General features: G+C 57.7%; 1 protein-coding gene and 1 long non-coding RNA gene across 9 annotated transcripts in view; both read left to right on the top strand.

Moving 5' to 3' along the window:
* FBXO25 (F-box protein 25) overlaps positions 1–18,287 on the top strand; it is a 53,170-nt gene extending 34,883 nt beyond the window's left edge. The window contains exons 6-11 of one of the 8 annotated variants that reach the window (XM_078069909.1): positions 8,129–8,222; positions 9,030–9,214; positions 12,621–12,800; positions 14,696–14,831; positions 17,039–17,065; positions 17,660–18,287. In XM_078069909.1, coding sequence (XP_077926035.1) covers positions 8,129–8,222; positions 9,030–9,214; positions 12,621–12,800; positions 14,696–14,831; positions 17,039–17,065; positions 17,660–17,970 — 933 coding nt within the window. In that variant the 3' untranslated portion in view covers positions 17,971–18,287. Of the gene's footprint in view, positions 1–8,128; positions 8,223–9,029; positions 9,215–12,620; positions 12,801–14,687; positions 14,832–17,038; positions 17,066–17,596 lie in introns of all 8 variants that reach the window. The other 7 variants (XM_036117498.2, XM_078069912.1, XM_036117501.2 and 4 more) reach the window with 7 other exon arrangements.
* On the top strand, positions 1,315–6,447 carry LOC144381432 (uncharacterized). Its single transcript, XR_013446681.1, has 2 exons — positions 1,315–4,401; positions 4,681–6,447. It is a non-coding gene; the product is annotated as an uncharacterized LOC144381432 (long non-coding RNA).
* Positions 18,288–18,597: the final 310 nt, after the last annotated feature.

The following is an 18,597-nucleotide window of genomic DNA, read 5'->3' as shown; positions in this document are numbered from 1 at the left end:
AATAATTATTACACGTTTTCTGAATAAAATTTAGTATTAGTTTTACTAATTAATAAAAATTAGTATCAGTTTAGCATCCAATTACAAATGGTCTCAGTTGCTGAAGTAAAGATAAGTAGTTTGGAGTGGACGTGTGGCCTTCGTTCTCACCGTGTTAGGTGTGAAAATTCTATGTCTTCTAAAAACAGAAATCCAGGGGCAGCTGGGTGGCTCAGTTAAGCGTCTGCCTTCGGCTCAGGTCATGATCCCAGGGTCCTGGGATGGAGCCCCGCGTTGGGCTCTGTGCTCAGCGGGAAGCCTGCTTCTCCTTCTCCCTCTGCCTACTTGTGCTCTCTCTCTCTCTCTGTCAAATAAATAAATAAAATTTTAAATAAAAATAAAAAAATTAAAACACAAGTCAAAACTAAGTTGTCTCCTCCACAATCCTGTGTGTAACATGAAAAGCCATTCTTGGGATTATTTGTTAATATTTGAACGTTTTTATATCTAGGTTATTTTAATAATTTTTCATAATTTTCGTCTGATTTTGAGGAATAAGTGTTGTTTTTCCAAGCTGTACTCACTCCACTTTTTAAAGGAGAAGAGAAAATCAATTTTAGGTGCCGTGCTCCTCAAGCACGTAGCTGACTCAGAATCGGGGCTGAGCCGTTGGGTCCCTTCTGCTCCTGGTGCTGGTGGGAACCGTGGGGAGTGACTGTGTGGAGAGGACCTGGGGAGGGCGATGGGGGCCAGTCCCACTCCTCCTTCGTGTAAGTGGGCAGGTGCATGTGCTCACGTCAGGCAGCGGGCGCTGAGCCCAGATAGCAGTGCTTGCTCTGGGCTGACACGGACACCCGCACTGGCACACTGGGAAGTCCGCCCGTGCTCAGGCCACCTGCACCGGCGGACCGTGTCTTCGTCCTTCTTAACTGGTGCCCACGTTGCTTTTCATAAACGTGCTGCCGTATATCAGCTTCAGGCTAACTGGCCATCATGGTGTCACACTGCTCTTAACACCTATCTCTAATTCAAAACCAGCTTCTTCCTGTTTTAATAGTTTGTGAAAATTGTCCTGGCCGGTTTACTCCTTAGCATAATTTATTGAGCTATTAAATTTACTCCCAGAAAATCAATGCAAACTGAAATATTTCACTCAGTAGTAGTTTTTTTTATCAACTGTTTGCAATTATTATTTCAGAACATGCCCTGAGAAATTTCCTTATTGATAAAGAAAAAAAAGACAAGTCAAGTTACAGCTTAGATTTGACCCTTGGTGAGTGAACAGTTCTTTTATTTATTTATTTATTTTAAGATTTTATCCATTCATTTGACAGGAGTGGGAGCAGGAGAGGGAAAAGCAGACTCCCCACTGAACAGGGAGCCTGACACAGGGCTTGATCCCAGGATGCTGGGATCACAACCCAAGCTGAAGACAGATGCCCATCCACTGAGCCACCCAGGTGCCCCTGTGAGCAGCTCTTAATATCTGATCCATAATTCAGCTCACATTTCATTTATCCCATTTATAAGTCATGCATAAGTAAGTTAAATGCATTTTTGGTCAGTTTTATGAGCTTACTTTCAGTAAAATGAAGACAGATTTGATGGAATTTTGAAGAGCTTACTTAAGAAGATTAACCAGACACTTGGAAACAGCAAGCCGGCAATTTCAGAGAATCTTCTGCACCAGATTCCAGCCACACTCTGCCATAAACACTGGTCCTGTCTGTGAGTGAAGCCACATTGAGGGGGACGGGCACAGGCCATTGCAGGCCCGCGTTGCCCAGGCACGGCCTCCGTCCTGTGTGGGTGGTCATCTGGAGCGTAGGGACTCAGCCTGCTTTGCTCACTGCAGAGCCCCAGTACCCGTGCGAGGCCACCTCCATCACGGTGGAGTGAGGGCATGCTGTCAGAGCCCTGGCAGCCTAGGTCGGCGGCCGTACAGACCCAGGGCCAGCTAACACAGAGCTAGTCCGTCCTGGCTGGGAGCTCAGGTGGTGTCTCTCCTGTGGGCGTAACCTTCTTCCACCTCCTATTTCCTGTGGGGTCCCAGGCCCTCCCGTAGCACTGGGAGAACGGACTGTGCCCCCCACCCCGGGACGGACGGTGCCTCTGGGGACCAGAACGACGCCATGGACGGCAGGGCGGTGCGCTGATGGCAGGGGCAGCCACGGGTTGAAGGGCTGTGTGCCTTTTCCAGGATGTTTGTGAAAGCGGCAGCCGTCGAACTCTGCAAACATGTTAGCTGTGCTGCGTTCCTAAGTAGGGACTTCTTGGGGGAAGTCCCCTCAGAAGCATCAAGGGTTTACGCCTTCACTTGGGCTGCAGGGGGCATGTGCCTGAGGCCCACGGTTCTCTCCTGTGGACAGCTGAGGCCTCACTGCTATCGCTGGCCCATCCCTCACTCTCTTCTGCTTCCACGTGCTGACTCGCTAATCGGATAGTTTTTATCGGAATTGCTTCGTAGTTAGAAGATAGTACGTGCTCATGAAGGGAGCTGCACACCGCCGTGGGATGCTGTGAGCCGCCCCCTCCTCCCCCTCCTCCCGCACAGGTGGGCATGCCCCCCCTTGGCCCCACCTACCCCATGGGTGGCCACTGTTCATTTCTCAGGTATTCTTCAGGAAATGTTCTCTTCTGTACACAAGTGTGCATGCCTATTTATACTTTTGTGGGGACGCACAGAATTTTAAGTCCCAGGGAGGACCATGCCATATATTGATCTGTGATACTGAGAACATGGCTTGGACTCCTTTCTAGACACATGCACTCCTTGCCCTGTCCTGCGTTTTCCCAGACGCCCACTGTTCACCTCTGGGGGTGTCAGAGCTGGTTCTTCACTTTAATTCCCTGTGAACCTGTAATTGGAACATGTCGTACGTATGGACAGTTTGGTTGACTTAAACTTTACTTAAAACCCCTCACAGGAACATCGTTTTCCCCTGTGATGGTAAATTTAATATTTAGCATATTTTTCCAGCTTGCGTTAGCCCGTAATTCCCAGCATAATGAGGCTGTGTCACCTGGCTTAGGAAGCTGTTCCCTCGCTCACCTGTCGGAATTCCGTGGGGCACTTTCATGAGGTCGAGGACGGGGTTGCGTACTGTGTCCTTTCTAGTTTTATGAAACTTGAGTGCACCCTCCATGATTTAATTACAGAAATACTTAGCAATATTGCTAACAAACATTCAGCATTCCCCAGGGTTCGTTACCTGCTTGGGGAACAGGCGTGCCCGGGGATGGGACTGTTTGCAGACCTCCTGTCCGTAGTCTCTTTAGGCCCCGACTCATCCTGGGTTCCTGTGAGAGGAGTTTGTTAATCCCTTAGTCACACTAGGGGATGAGCAAATGTTAATGTTTATACATGTTTCTACACGGCTAACAAACGAAGCCATGAGGCTAGTCATTGAGAGGCGGGTCGTGGGAGATTCCAGTTCAGACGAGACGGTGTCTCACAGGACCGAGAGTCCCCCGATAGCAGCGTTTCACTGGAGAGGTGGGATTTTCCAAAAGTGCGTACGGTATTCTGAAAGAGTATTTCAGCAGCTTCCTGGCTCAGAAGAAAGTTAAATGGTGGAAACCAGATTTCTGTAAGGGGTGGTTGAGTAACTCGACCAGGAGGATACAGTAGGTCGGGATTGTGCGGCTCTGCCCCCCCCGCCCCCCAAGGAAAGATGCAGTGTGAACAGGCGGGAGGGCCGGACCCCCAGGATGCCCCGAAAGGCCCACGTCTTGCCCGCGGTGCCCACATGAAAAGTTCAGAGTTGTGGAGTTTTGTTTATGTCCTTTACTGGTGGGTACTTTGTTCTGACCTTCCATGTAACTGCTGCATTCGAATCATCAGAATTATCATGCTTTCCTCGGAAATATTTCTAAGTAGTGAATCTGTGGGGTTGAATACCAAACCCTAAAAGTCTATGTCCACATGGAGCCTTAAAATGAGAAGCTGGGGTGAGGTGGGAAGGGGCCTCCCCGGAGTCCCCAGGAGCCCGAGGTGAGGGGGGGAAGGGCCTCCCCCGGGGGCCCCCAGGAGCCGGGGTGAGGCGGGCTGAGGCAGGTTCTTTGGATCCCGGGCAGCCGCAGGGCTTGGCTCCGAGCTTCTGGAGCTGACACAACGGGTGTCCCGTGTTCCCAGCACCCAGTGCCTGGCGCGTGGCCCCAGCAGCCGTGGGGAGCTCCAGCGGGAGGCTGACGGGACCGCGGGGTGTTTGACCCGCGGGAAGAACAGCCATGTTTTGTGCATACTCCTCTTCCCTGAGGGCCCGAGCACGACTGTTCAGTGTTTTGAGGGAGGACGGTTTCAGCTGCGGAAAGCTCGGATGCTCTCCGGAGGTGTCACGTGGAAGGCGCGGCCAGCGTCCGGGTCCGGGGTGACGGCAGCTTCACAGCCACGGCTCCAGACTGACCAGCGCTGGAGGACAAGTAGCGGAACCTGCGAAAACCTTCACTTTGGGGGAGGGGTGGCGACCCTGATGCCACTGGGGCCGGCGTTGGGACCCTTGCTGACGGGTGTGGACGGTCGGGGAGCGGAGCCTGCCACTGCCCGGGGGCGCCCCCGGGCTCTTCCTCGGTGGGCCTGTGTCCTGAGTTAGTTTTGAAGTTAAGAGAATTTTTCCTGCTCTTGGAGGAAGGTTTTTTCAGGGGGTCGTTTGTTTCTGTTTCCCCCCGTTACCAATCAGCTTTTCATGTCTGTCTCGTCAGCTTCCAGAAGGAAGGCCCGCCGCCCCCACCGCAGGGACCGCGGGGGCCGCGTGGACTCCTGGTACCTGGAGCTGGCCCCTCTGTCTTCAGGCGGCTGCTTCCCCAGACCCTCGCGGCCTCGGCCCCCTCTTGTCCTGGGCGTCTGTGTTCCAGTGTTACTTGCTTTGGAGGATGACCTCCTCCCTGCTTCCGGAGTGTCTCACAGATCCTTTAAATAGTGGGGTCATGAAGACAAGGAGAAAGACCTCTGTGGCTAGAATATCTCGTGATGTGAACGTTTCTGAGCTCTCTCGTAACCTTGGCCGAGGACTGTCTGGTATCCCCAGTTGATGCCACGGTGCACAGGGAGGGGCCGAGGCGGGTGGTGGGCAGGGAGCCTTGCTGTCTGTCTGGGTTCAGTCTCATTTATTTACCGGGGCCCCCGGGCACATTTCTGAACCTCTGAAGGCTGCCGTGGGGAGTGCGTTGGTTAAATGGTACCCTGCTCCATGTTGGCTGTGTTGGGATGATCTCTTCAGGGTGACTGAGACAAAGGGGCCACAGGCGTGGACAGGGCCATTTATGCCCCGAGATGTCAGGGTGGGGAGGGGTGCCTTAGGGCATAGGAGGGGCCAGGGGACACACACACTACCGCCCCGACGATGGAGACCTTGCTGTTCTTAGTTTTAAGAACTTTCCCTCTCAAGGAAAACAAGTGACTTTCCTAAATGTGTCCTGTGACATCTTGAAATGGTGGCCTTTCGAACTGTTGAAAAGAACTCTAAGGTTCCCGATCCTGTTGAGCCACACCTTTGCTGGTTGCAGGTGAGTGATCGCCATGTAGGAACCCCACTCCCCGCCAAGCACCACGACCAGCGCCTGCAGATCAGGGGGTGCGTGTTCTTCCCAAAGTGGGCAAACAGAGGGTCAAACGAGCCGCTGTGGATGTGAATTGTTTGGTGACTTAGGCCACTTATTTCCTATGCTGCTAAATATTCACCACAAATTCTGCTGAAGGTACAAACTGGCTTGTAGGATACTCTAAATTTTTACTGGTTGTTTTACTGAATCTACAGTTCCTCCTCTTTTCAAGAAAACTGGATATTTAGAAATGGAGAAAGTTCATTCTTTATTATAGAACTTAAGATTCTTCACAAAAAGATGTCTTCTGTGTTCCTTAGCACAAAAAAGATATATTCTTCTTAAATCTTCCTTACTGTCGATTCAGGAATCAGCTGTAGGCTACCACACCAGGTGTTTGCTAAATCATCTCCCCATAAACGTGTTGGATTAAAGCTACTAGCAAAATATGTCAATTCTCCTAAGAACAAGATTCATTAAAGAGGAAGCACCAAGAAATGACAGCGTGGGGCCTCATGCAGATGCCTGTTTTTCTTGTTCATTGTTTTACTTTAGTAAAGAATGTATTTACTACAATATGATAGTATCATGAGCGTGTGTGCGTCTAGCATGTGACTGGACAAGTAGGACATTCCTAACAATGTGTCGGCCGACGCGCCGTCCGTGGGTGTCTTCGTGGCCTGATTTTCTTCCTCAGAGGTTGACCCTTTCCCGGCTTTTCTGTTTATCGTTCTATCACCTTTGGAAGATAGTTTTATGATTTGTGTCTTTTGTTTAAAATTGTATATTAAAACTGTATGTAATTTTGAGATACTCATATTTCACATTTGGTATTGTGAGAGACACCGGTTTTCAGTCGAAGGAAGTGCTCTTCAACTAACTTGACACTTTGATCTCAGCAAAATTAAATTCGATGTTTAGGTCTGACATTTTTAGTGATGCAGCATAAATTGATGATCATGGTAGACGGGTATGTGTTGGCGTGGGAACACTGGGAATGTGGGCTTTTGTTCTTTAGAGGGCAGAAGCACGTCCTCCAGAAACCTGAAAGGTCCGTCTCACGGGTCTGCAGGGACCCAGCCCGGCTCTGTCCCCACATCAGTACTGTCAACAAGACACCCTGCATGATGACAGGGCCACCAAGGGGTCCGGTAACAAGAGTAAAGTTGTAAATTGCGTCACAATATAATTTGAAGGAAATAGTGGTCCTTCTGCCGCTTCTAGAAGTCTGAATAAGACAAGAGTCCTTGGGAAAGGGGAGAGAAGGGACAAAGCAAGAAGTGGGAATCCCCACTCACAAACCGTGCGCTCAAGCTGATCCCCAAACGGGAGGCTTGTTTCAAACACAGTCTGTGTCGGGACGCCCGTTGGCCTCTGAGCAGAGGGACGGCGGGGGAGGGGGGTGTCTCGGGCCCCGAAGCCAACCCAGGACACCAGCCCAGACTGCGGGGGCCCAGGGTCGGGGTCACGGTTCTCCTCAGGCTCAGGACGGCTGGTTAGAACGCTCTGTATTACAGAGTTTCAGTCACATTCCTTTTTTGTTAAATGTGTAAGATTGAGAAGACTTTTAAAAATCACATTATGAAATTTTACATCACTGAAGGCTCTCTGAAGCCGGCAGGTGGGGGCGACCTGTGGGTGATAAGATCTGGAGCCGGGGGAAGGACTGGGCCTGTCTCAGGCTGGTCCGGTTTGATGTGCCCGGAGCTGTGGGCGGTGCCCTGTGGCGTGTGTCTGTGACCGCTGCAGCGGGGGACGCTTACGGACGCGTTACTAGATGCTTTCTCCCCCGAAGATCGTTGCGTGATCGTCCTATTTGTACCATCCGCAGTCTACGTGTGTTCCTTTTCTCCCTCTGGAAACCAGCAAGGTGAGCGGGAGGGCAGGTAGGGAATCCATGTCCACAGAACCAGGAGGCAGGCGTAATTACTCAAAGCAGCGTCGACTGGGCGGGAACGGTCCGGGGAGAAGTGAGCAGGTGTGTTCCCACTTGGCCAGGGAGGCCCGGCTCTGGGTTCCCTGGGCGGAGGGCAGCAGTGCTGGGGTCCCCGCAGAAGCGGTGCAGGACGCAGCTTGAGCAGAGGCGCATCAGGGAGCCGTGACGCCGCCACCCGGCACCTCGGCGTCTTGTCAGGGGTGTGGCCATGGAGGCAGATCCCCGTGGGGGGTGTGGGGAGTCGGACGTGGTCTATATGGGCACAGGAGGCGCTGGTGGGGTGGATGAGGGGCCTGAGAGGAGCGGACACGGGGATGCAGGGGCATGGGTGGGCAGATGAGGAAGGAGGACACAGGGTGAGTGTGAAGGGGAGACCGAAGGTCCCCTCAGCTGCAGAGGCCACGGAAGACAGCCCTGTGGTCGGAATGCGAGGGGAAAGGTGGGTCCAAGGAACGTTGTCTTTAAACGTTTAAAGACAACCTTGAGGAGAACCTGCCTGAGGTAAAAGTCTCCTGGGATCTGCCCTTTGAAACCATGTCCCACCCTCAGAGACGACCGAACGCCATAGACAGTGACAGGCGTGGGGTCTCTGAAGAGGACAAGGCAGCGTGGTGGCAGGTCCCTGTGGCTTCTGCCTGCAAACTAAGTAACGTGCGTCCTTTCCTCCTTCAGCTCCTGCAGCTAATTGCGAAATCCCAGTTAACGTCGCTGAGTGGCGTGGCGCAGAAGAATTACTTCAACATTTTGGACAAAATTGTCCGGAAGGGTAAGTTGGTGACCGATGTGTCTGATAACCAGTGCAGTGTGAGGAGATGGGGCTTCTCTTCATTCCTCCGTCCACGTAACGCCGTCGTATTGGGACGGGCTGTTCCCACAGGAGGATGAAGAACCCCCGGGTCTCAGGGAAGTTTCACCTGTCGCCTCAGCCATGCGCCTCAGCCGTGCGCCTCCGTAACCAGCGTGGCCTCACATGAGCCTGAGGCTTTATCTTCAGTCTGTCTTGATCGATCCCTCGCCGATAGTAAAAGGAACTTTAATGCTCACGCCATGAGTTTATGCGTGTGTGGGAATTGATGATCACGTGTGTAAGCTCCTTGGGATTAGTGTAAGGGAAGACAGACGCTGCCGGTTTTAAAGCCAAAATTGTCGATGCAACTAGAATCACACTATCAGGCAATATTTGACGTTCTTTTAAATTTCATCACACTTGTGTCTCAGAAATGATGCCAGTTTGGGGTCGCAGTGAAATTAGCTCATTATTTTTATTGTGGTAAAATACACATACCCTGAGTTTTCCATTTTAATCATTTTTAAGCACACAGTTTGGTTGCATGAAGCACATTCTCCACCTGCCACCAGAACGTCCCGTGGTCCCGCACTGACCCCCGTCCCATCGAACTCTGACCCCTCCGCTCTGAGCGGAGTCATGCGGGGTCCGTCCCATCGACACCACGCCCCCTGGGTTCGCACATGTTGGGCGCGGGTCGGCACCCCCTTCCCCTTCTGTGGTGTGTCCACGCGTGGCGCTGGGTCTCTCTCACCTTCCCACAGTCTGTGTTCTTGTGCGTTCCAGTCCTCGACGACCACCAGAACCCCCGCCTCATCAAGGACCTCCTGCAGGACCTGAGCTCCACCCTGTGCATCCTCATCCGGGGCGTCGGGAAGTCCGTGCTGGTGGGAAACATCAACATCTGGATCTGCCGTCTGGAGACCATCCTCCACTGGCAGCAGCAGCTGCAGAACCTGCAGGTCACTAAGGTGCGGGACGCGCTCTGGGTCACACGCGAGGGTCCTCAGCCCCCGTGGGGGCGCGTGAAAGACCCTGACCGCTTGTTGGAGCGTTTGTTTTCAGGTGCATTTGGGCCAGAAGGCCCTGTGGTGGCGTAGATTGCTTTTGGGCAGACAGTGGGGATGGTCGTCGTGGAGAAGGGGACGGGTGACGAGCCTTCGGGGGAAAATGAGACGTCGGGGGCTACGACACCGCCCCCGAGTCACGGCTGCCTGTTCTGCCAGTGACTCCGCGTGACGCGGCGTCCATGCTGCCCCTTCCCTCTGTCCTCCGGGGTCGTGCGTGGTTCTCGGGCAGAGTGAACGGGGGCGACCAGGGGAGAAGGTGGTGCAGGTCACGCCGCTGGTTCTGCTCGGGTTTGTTTATCCCAGGAACTAGTTTCACCTGCAGGAGTGTTAACACTGTCGGCTCAGGTCTGCGTCTCGGGGTATTTTGTGCCTCCCTGGGGCTCTGTAAGAGAAAGAATAAACAGAACGTGTCTCTCAGGGCCCGAGAGGTGACCCATCTTCTCCAAACCGCCCTCCCGGCGTGGGGATGCTGCGTGCTCACCCCCGCGTCTGGGGCCCCACGAGAAAGTGGCTGTTGTCAGGAGTGACCGTGGGAAGCCTTAGCTTTGAGCCCTTTGCCGTGTAAACACGAGGTTTACAGAGGAGTCGAGGTTCCCTATGTACGGCTTGAAGTTACACGGGGGAGTCCTGCGTTCAGCGCCGGTGAGGCGGGTCCAGACGAGCCGTCACACTGTCCCCCCACGTGTCCCCCACGGCTGAGGGCTGTGGTCGGGAGGTCCGTCTGTGAGGTGAACACGCGCACAGTGTGGAAGCCTCACACGAACGGCCACGCCCCAGGTCCCACTGGTCCCTCACGTGGCCGGCCCACATGGTGGTGCTACCGCAGTGAGTGAGCTGGGGGCAGGTGGCCAGCGGGGCTCTGTGGTCAGCAGGGAGCTTGAGGCTGGGAAGTGCGCCGTAGAGAGAAGTGTGTGTTCAGCACAGGCAGGGGGGCGGGAGGGGAAAGACCAGAGGCGGGGTCTCTCCTCCTCGCCTCGGCCGGCCGGCAGGACCGAAAAGCCACTGGCCTGCTTTAGGGTCTTTCTGTTGTTGACACCAGCTTGGGGGCGGCACAGACGGAGGGCAGTGGTGGGCACGCCGTCCTGACGGGGCCCGGCCGCGCGCTCGGAGCTGGCTCTCCTGTGGCCTCGTGCCCTGCGGCCCCAGCCGGGGGTGATGGTGTCTCCTGCGGTCACGCTGACCCCTTACACGCACAGATGTGGCCCCGTGAGCCAGTGCGGGCAGCTCCAGCGGTCACTGCAAAACCAGGGGCCGAAGGCCTTTTGGGGAAGAGAAGTGTGTGGCCAGATGGGAGGGAGCCTGGATTCGGGGGGTCACTGTGTGCTGGGAGCCGAGCAGCCCGGGCAGGACACAGCCGGGACTGTGCGTGTCCTGGGGTCAGGCGAGCTCGTGCATGGGAGGGGCCTTGGTGCGAGAGTCCTGGGGCCTGAGCCTGGGGTCCAGCCCGTGGGGACAGACCCCTTGCTGCCGCTGTGTGCTGGAAGGTGGCACGAGCTCCCCGAGGCAGCGACGGGCGGGAGGCGGGACAGCCCTCGACGGCCCCTCACGCGCCAGGTTCTCTGTCCTCGGTCCTCCGGGAGCTACAGCAGCGTGAGGGACCCGAGTGAGGACAGATCGGCTTCCACGGGAGCGGGGAGCACTGTGGCTGGTGCACTAGCAAGGCCTCCCAGAGCCGTGTTCCTGCGCGCACGGCGACGCGGTTAAGGGGTTCATGGCGGGAAGTGGCTGAGCCAGACATTGGGGGCTGAGCTGAAGGCCCCGCGCCCCCCATGGACTGTCCAGCGGGCCGCTCATGCCCCTTCACATTGGACTGGTCACAGCCGTCTCAACGGAAGCTGCTGGTGTGGCGGCCATGTGTCTGGTCGGCGGTCACCTCAGGCCTGGAGACCGTGTCGTGGTGCTGGGTTCTCGCGCCTCGTGCATCCAGGGTTTTCGTAGCACCTCACACTCTGACAAGCTCAGGATGTTCGCAGCGGGGCGTCCATGAGCTCCTCCTGACGCGCAAGCTCCTCTTCAAAGGAGGACGCACCAAGCAGCCGTTCAGAACGCGTCTCCGTCGTTCCTGTAACGGCGTGAAGACCTGGCCGGGATCGGCACATGCGTGTGCGATCTGTGTGTGCTCTGCCGTGGGCCAGCCCACAAGACCCTGTGGTCACACCTGCTCCGTGTGAGCCCCTTGTCACCCGCTCACGCCGTGCAGCCCGTCGGGGCGCAGGCACACGTGCCCGTGGGATGGCGGGACCCGAAGACACACGCGTGACCACGCTGCACGGTGACATTGCGGGCACCGGGCTGTTCCCCAGACGGGCAGCCGGTGCCGAGGACCCCATGGCAGGGTTGCCGCCGAGGTGTCCTCCGAGACGAGCCGTGAGCCGTCACTCTGCCGGGGGGCAGAGGACGCCTCCTCCCGGGTCCCCGCACACACGGTGCCGGGAGAGCATTTCTCTAACAGGAAGGCCACGCCGCAGCGGCAGGGACTCGGAAAACGGCACCGCCGGCCTCTGAGCGCCTCCCTGCAGCCCCGCTTTGGTCATGTCCCCGTGGATGTGCGCTGTGTGCGGGGGCGCTGGGGTCACCGAACAGAGCAGAAGCCGGAAAGAAGCCAGCTGTCATCAGGGTGACCACTGGGGACAAGGACAGTGAGCCCCGTCAGAAGCACGAGGCTGCGGCCAGGTGTGCAGGCTCGTTCTGTGCGAGGTGGCGTGGGTGCATGCCCAGCCCAGGGCTGCGACACTGTCGTCTGCCCCCTGCCCCTCTGCCACCCCTCTGCCGGCCCCCTGTTCTGTCCCCTCGTGCTCCCCTCTTCTGTCCATCTGCGTCCTCCCCTCCCTCCCGATAGGACGACGCACGGGTTCTGCCCACCACGTCGCGCCCTTTCTCGGGACACACCCGCAGGCTTGTGGGAGGGAGGGTGTGGCTTCTACGTTTGATACCAGATGCTGACAGCTGGACGGGGCCTTGGTGGCAGGTCGGTGGCTTTGTTTCCTCTGTCCTCGGACCTTGCCGTCTCTCCACGTGGTCTCTGTGTTGTGTCTGACGAGCGAATCCTGCACACGGACAGAGTCTGGAGGAGCCGAGGGCACAGACGGGCCTCTGTTCTGCTCCCGCCTCTCCTCCGGGGTCCCCGTGCGGCCAGCTATCTCTTGACATGGGGGCTCAGGGCTCACGTGGCCGAGTGTGAGGGATGGCGACGCCTTGGTCTTGTCTCTTCGGCTGCGTCGCATTTTGAAGCACCCGCTCTCAGCGGGCCGCTAGGTGCGCCCGGGCATCACACGCAGTGAAACCCTGTCCGTTTCCGTTCCCGCAGGTGAATGACGGCCTCACGCTCAGTGACCTCCCTTTGCACATGCTCAACAACATCCTGTACCGACTCTCCGATGGCTGGGACATCGTCACGCTAGGCCAGGTGACCCCGACGCTGTCCATGCTCAGCGAGGACAGGCATCTGTGGAAGAAACTCTGTCAGTACCACTTTGCCGAGAAGCAGGTGAGTGTGGCGGCCTCGGGCCCCGGCGCGCGGGACGCATCACCTGGAGGGAGGCTGGCGTGTGTCCCCTGCCTGCCCCAGCGTCTGCACCCGGCTCTCCCGGCCTCCCCTCCCCGCACCCCGCGCCTGCAGACCCAGGGTGGGAACTGCCTCAAAGCGCCCTCGCGTGGGAGCTGCTGGGTGTCGGTTTGCTCACTCGTCACGCGGGGCTCCGTGAGAGCCGCACACACGTGTGGGCCACCTGCTACGCACAGGGTGGCATGGGGCGGGGTGCGGGGGGGCCAGATGCCCAGATGCAGCACGTCAGAGGCGGGCTTGCCTGCGGCCCAGACAGAAGAGCAGGAGGACGGGATCAGGGATGCGTGGCCCAGGGGAGGCTGTCAGTCTGAGAGGATGGGCCTGGGGGTGCGGTGTCCTTGGGAAAACAGCGGGTGCCTCCGGCCCTCAGAGTCTTGTGCACGAGGCTGCAGCGGCCACACCACGTCCTGGGGCTTTCCCGGTGGACTTAGAATGGCGGCGGAAGCACTGGGAGCAGGGGGTTTGTTGGAGGGGCCTGCTGCAGGGGGGATAAGCCGTGTCAGCGGCGGGGAGGAGGGTGGTGGCTGGGAGTGCAGGTGTGGGTGAAGGAGAGGCCAGAGTGCTGGGGCTGGTCCGGTGCGGTGGGTCTCAGAAGCGCACGCCCTGGGGACAGACGAGGCTGGTGTGAGGGGTCCAGAGGGCAGTAGACAGAGAAGCGACTTCTCCGCGGAGGAGGCAGCCCCCGTTTCCCAAGGCTGAATCCTGTCCGCCCTGCTTCCTCACATGCCGCAGCGTCTCCTCGGCAGCGAGCACCAGCCCGACGCGGCCCCTCACCGGCCCCTGTCCCTGCACCATTCCCTGCTCTGGAAAACCTCCCCTCCCAGTGGGACCATGCTGCGGGCCGCCTGCTCATCACCCCGGCCGCAGCCTGCAGCGCCCCACCGCGCTCCGGGGCTGGTCAGCACGCTGTCTGTGGACGGACCCCGTTTCCGCTCCACGGCTGGTGGACATCAGGGTCGTTTCCACCTTGTGGCTTTGACGAGTTCTTCAGCTGTGAACACTGCCGTACACGTTTTTGTGTGGACGTGGGTGTGCACCTAGGGGTGGAAATCCTGGGTCCCGTGGCAGCTGTCAAAATTTGCAGGAGCTGCCGCGCCGTTGTCCCCAGCGGCTGCACCATCGTACATTGCTGGCCGCCGAGCATGCGGGTTCCGGTGTCCCCACACCCTCACCAGTGCTCCTGGTTACCGGGTGGTGGTTTTTTATAAAGATTCTATTTATTTATCAGAGAGCGTGTGCGCGTGAGCACACAAGCAGGGGGAGTGGGAGAGGGAGAAGCAGGCTTCCCGCTGAGCAGGGAGCCTGATGGGGGGCTCGATCCCAGGACCCTGGGACCATGACCTGAGCCGAAGGCAGATGCTTAACGACTGAGCCACCCAGGCGCCCCTGTTTTTTTTTTTTCCATCGTGGCTGAGTGAGTGGGCGTGCAGTGGCACCTCGTCTGTGTCCTTGGTGACGGGAGTGTGGCGCCCTGGCCACCTCTGCCCCGGGTCCTTTGCCCCGTTTTCGATCAGTTGTCTTGTACAGAGATGCAAGCGCTCCTCGTGTGCTCCAGGTACAAGTCCTTAGGTACCTCACGTAGGTGACGTGATCTTACTCGGGACAGGTCGTGGGCGTCCTTCCAGACCAGGGTGCTCACACTTGCCACGTGCTGTCCCGCTGTACACACACCGTGGGGCACGTGGTTCATCCCTCACCGGTTCAGTCCACGGGAGTTTGAGCTTGTGCACTCCGCGGCCCTTGAAACGCCGCGGGGCCCCCGGGGGCTGTGAAGCCATGGGCCGGTGCTCAGCGGCGTCTGTGTGTCAGTTCTGCAGACATCTGATCCTGTCGGAGAAGGGCCACGTGGAGTGGAAGCTGATGTACTTCGCGCTCCAGAAGCACTACCCGCCCCGGGAGCAGTACGGGGACACCCTGCACTTCTGCCGTCACTGCAGCATCCTCTTCTGGAAGGTGAGCGCCTCGCGCCTTCAGTGGGGCTCACGCAGAGTCCGCCTCTGTGCTAGGTGTGAGCGTGGGAAGAACGGGAAGTTGTGATGAGAACGTGAGATTGATTTCACCAGGTGTCGGGGCGGGGGAGTAGATTCACGGGAGTAAACCACACAGCTCGCGGTTTGAGTCAGAAACGTCGGGCAGTGAAGCGTCTGTTTCTGCTTCGGGGACGTGGGTCTCCAGGGGCACCGGGGCCCCTGGCACTTGGTCCTGGGCGGTGCCGCGTTCCTGCCAGCCTGAGGGAAAGGGGCCAAAGCGTCCCCGTCCTTTATAAAGTAAGAACACTCCTGAGCGGGTGCCCCACACTTGGCTTCCTGCCCTGTGCCCCCGGGACCCCGGGCAGGCGCCTCCTTGCGGCTCCCCCCCACACCAAGCCCCTGCAGCAGGGAGGTCCTAGCCTCTCAGAGCGACACGCGGTTTTCGTATTTGACAAAACTGCACCAGCGTCTCCCGACTCACACTTGCAATCCGAGTACCCTGGGGTGCGGGCAGCCCTTCACCCCGTGACTTCCCGCTACGCAGACGGGGGCTCAGTCTGTCCGTGGTCGGAGGGTAATTCATGTCACAGTCCGTTTTCCTTCATCCTGGGATGTGTTCCCACGGTCTCCTTGACCGCGAATACATTGTCATGCGATGTCCCTGCTTGCTCGATGGCGAGCGTGATCTGTGTGTGCGCCCGCGTGGGTGTGGCCCCCCGCGCTCTTGGGGGGATGGCCGTCGGCTCCTGCCTGGTCAGCACCGTCCCTGCTCTGCTTTTTGCTGTGCGTTTATCTGTAACTTGTCAGGCGGCTCACATGGCAAACTCTGCATTGTTGGAAAGGAGACAACCCCTTGAGGTTTTTCTCTTCTCCGAGTACATTGGCGGTAGCGTCACTCGTGCTTTTCGGGTGGCCCGCGGCGAGCCGTGAGTGCAGCGGTGTGGAGGGTGCTTCCTGCGTTACTTGAATGGAGGTTTACTTAGGACATGGAAGGTCGGCAGCGTCACGTGGGGTTTTCTTTCTAGGTCCCCGCCGTCTGTTTCAGTAGGGCTCCAGTCTCACAGTGGAACGGCGGTACGCAGAGCGTCCGTGAGCAGGCGTGTTCTCGCCTGGGTCCGACGGGTGAGGGAGTGGCAGGTGTGTCAGGGGAGCGGGGCTGCAGGCGGGCACGGGCGGGCCCGTGTCACCAGCCCTGGGGCGCGAGGGGAGGCTTGTGTGCACATCACACACAACAGGGGCTCGTGGACACGGCAGAGGAGTGCAGGGGGTCTCACCCGCTGGGACCAGGCTCACCGCTCCCTGCGTCCCTGCCTCTGGGGCTCAGTGGGGCCGACGCAAACCCACAACGGTGCCCTCGTGGTGCCATTGGATAGGTCCCTGAGTGGGATCTGGTCTCAGGGCCTCAGGAGGCCCCTGGGAAGGCGCCCTCCCTCAGTGGTTACACAGGGGCAACCGAATCTCTGTGTGAAACACCCATGAAAGCCCGGTGTGGGCAGGCTGGGGAGCCAGGTAAGGCCAGGACCTTTGTCGTGGAGCATCTGCCACCAAAGTACATGCAGAACCAGCGTCTGCAGCGGGTCCGGGGCCCCGGGCGGGACCGGGAGAGGTCACAGGCGGCTCTGCGATGAGCAGCAGGCTCCCGGCCTGCCCGCACGCTGTGCCTACAGGACCACGGCCGGCCGGCACGCGGGGGGCGGGCGGGGGGCTGGGGAGGGTGTGGGGAAGGCAGCGGGCTGCGTGGATGGGGCGCAGACAAAGCACAGGCCGGAGTGAAAGTGTCTACAGTGGACGGTGGGCACTTGGCAACCCAGATGCGGGGATGTGAGGGAGAACGAATGACCTTCCAGAATGTGTTACAGATGTTTTCGGTACAAACTGGAGACTTCAGCCTCGCTTTGCGTGTGCTTTGGGGTCGTGAGTGGTTCGGGCTGCAGCCTGGCCAGTGTTCAGCCGAGGCTCCCAAGGCAAGGGCAGTGCCGGTCCTGGTGTCAGGACGGTCGGGTCCTCGTGCTCCACGCGCTGGCTCTACGAACGTCTTCACTGCCCCCGAGTTACCGGATGGTTTCCCCTGTGTTTGTGGATCATTGCCGTCCAAGCTAATGCCCGTGCGGCCTGCTCTCTAACGTTGGTTTTCCTTTCTCTCCCTCCCTTCCCTGCACTCCTCCTGGTTCTTTCTCCACGATCTCAAAGGACTGCCGCCTTGCTTTGTTGTTCAAGGTACCTCTGCTAGACCAGGCCTTGTGTCGCGTGCATGCATGCTCCCAGCCGGCCAGAACCGCCCCTGCGAGCCGTTCTCGGGAGGTCCTTGGGGGGACGTTGTGCTGAGGGGGAAATTGTAGTCGTGTCCGTGAGGTTTCGTTCAGGCACCGGTGCCCCCACGGCAGGTGCCTCGCGGGCCGACTCGGCCTGTGCTCTTTAGGCTCCTCCTCCTTTTAAGCTTGTCGGTCTTAGGGGCGGAGCACCTGTTCCCTTAGCCACTCTTCCTGTTGAACAGGATCCCGGTCTCCAGCGAGTGTGAGCCCCCAGGGGGCGCCAGGAGGGGAGCAGAGGGACAGCGCAGGAATGGAGGTGTGGGGCCAGGCCAGGGAGGCAGGGAACCCCCGGTCCTGGGCCCTCTGGCTTGGGCCACCTGTCTCTGCTGCCAGTTCCCCGTGGCTGTCCGTCTTTGGAACGCGGGTCCGCGTGCTCCACACGGCGCTGTGATGGGGCCGGGCGCTCTGTGGTGACGCCTCTCCTCTGCTCCCGCAGGACTCGGGGCACCCCTGCACCGCCACCGACCCCGACAGTTGCTTCATGCCCGTGTCTCCACAGCACTTCATCGACCTGTTCAAGTTCTGAAGGCACCCTGCCTGCCGCCCGCCCTCCCGGTGGAAGGGGTTCACCGCGCTGTGCCGTCGCCAGGGAGCGACCTGAACACGGACAACACGCCTCCCCCTCCCCGCCTGGACATGGCAGGGGCGTTGGTTTGTTGTGAAAGGGGTCGGGGAACCCAAGCAAAATCATTTCTGCTTTCTCTAAAAAATCCTCTTCATCTAAGCCCATTAAGGTTTGCAACTTTGTGTATTTATAAATATGGTTCGGTAAGATTCTGGATTTTTAGCACCACGTCTGTGCCAGACTGACACTAACAGCTAATACTGTGCTTAATTGTCAAATCATAGCTTCCTGATTTTGTAGTAATTAGGGGCAGGGGACAGAACAGTTGATCCTTGTAAATACGGGGCGCAGAATATTTATTTTTCTTAATATGTATCTTAACTGCATCGGTTGTGTCGAATGCGAAGTGCGCCGAGGGCGGTGTGTGGTACCGTTGTGTCCGTGGTCAGTCTGTGGCCAGCCACGGTGTGGGTGGTGGGACCGCCCAGTGCAGCCTCCCCTTCACTGTCCTGGAAGTGCTTTCCTAGACAAAGTAATAAATCATCTTTATCGACTCATCTGACTTCACTGATTTTGCATCTTCCTGAAAAAGTAGTGTTTGTGGTTTTGATATCGTTGATTTAATCCTTTACAAGATTGTTTTATTTTTAAAATAATGCATGTCTATTTTAGATGATTTTGAAAATAAAGGTGTTATGAAATATACAAGTCCCCCATCGCCCTGCCCTCCGGGACCACTGTTCCTGCTACAAAGAGCGGTTCCCACCCCCGCGCTGTGGGAGAGCGGTGTGAACCCCCGAAAGTCACTGCTCCGTCCTCCTCTGTTTTCCTCTTCTAAGCATATTAGGATGGCTTGCGGTTTTGCGTGTTTG

This window comes from Halichoerus grypus, chromosome 3, assembly GCF_964656455.1.
Source record: "Halichoerus grypus chromosome 3, mHalGry1.hap1.1, whole genome shotgun sequence".
Taxonomy (NCBI): Eukaryota; Metazoa; Chordata; class Mammalia; order Carnivora; family Phocidae; genus Halichoerus; species Halichoerus grypus.
This window is presented reverse-complemented; position numbering and strand designations above follow the sequence as displayed.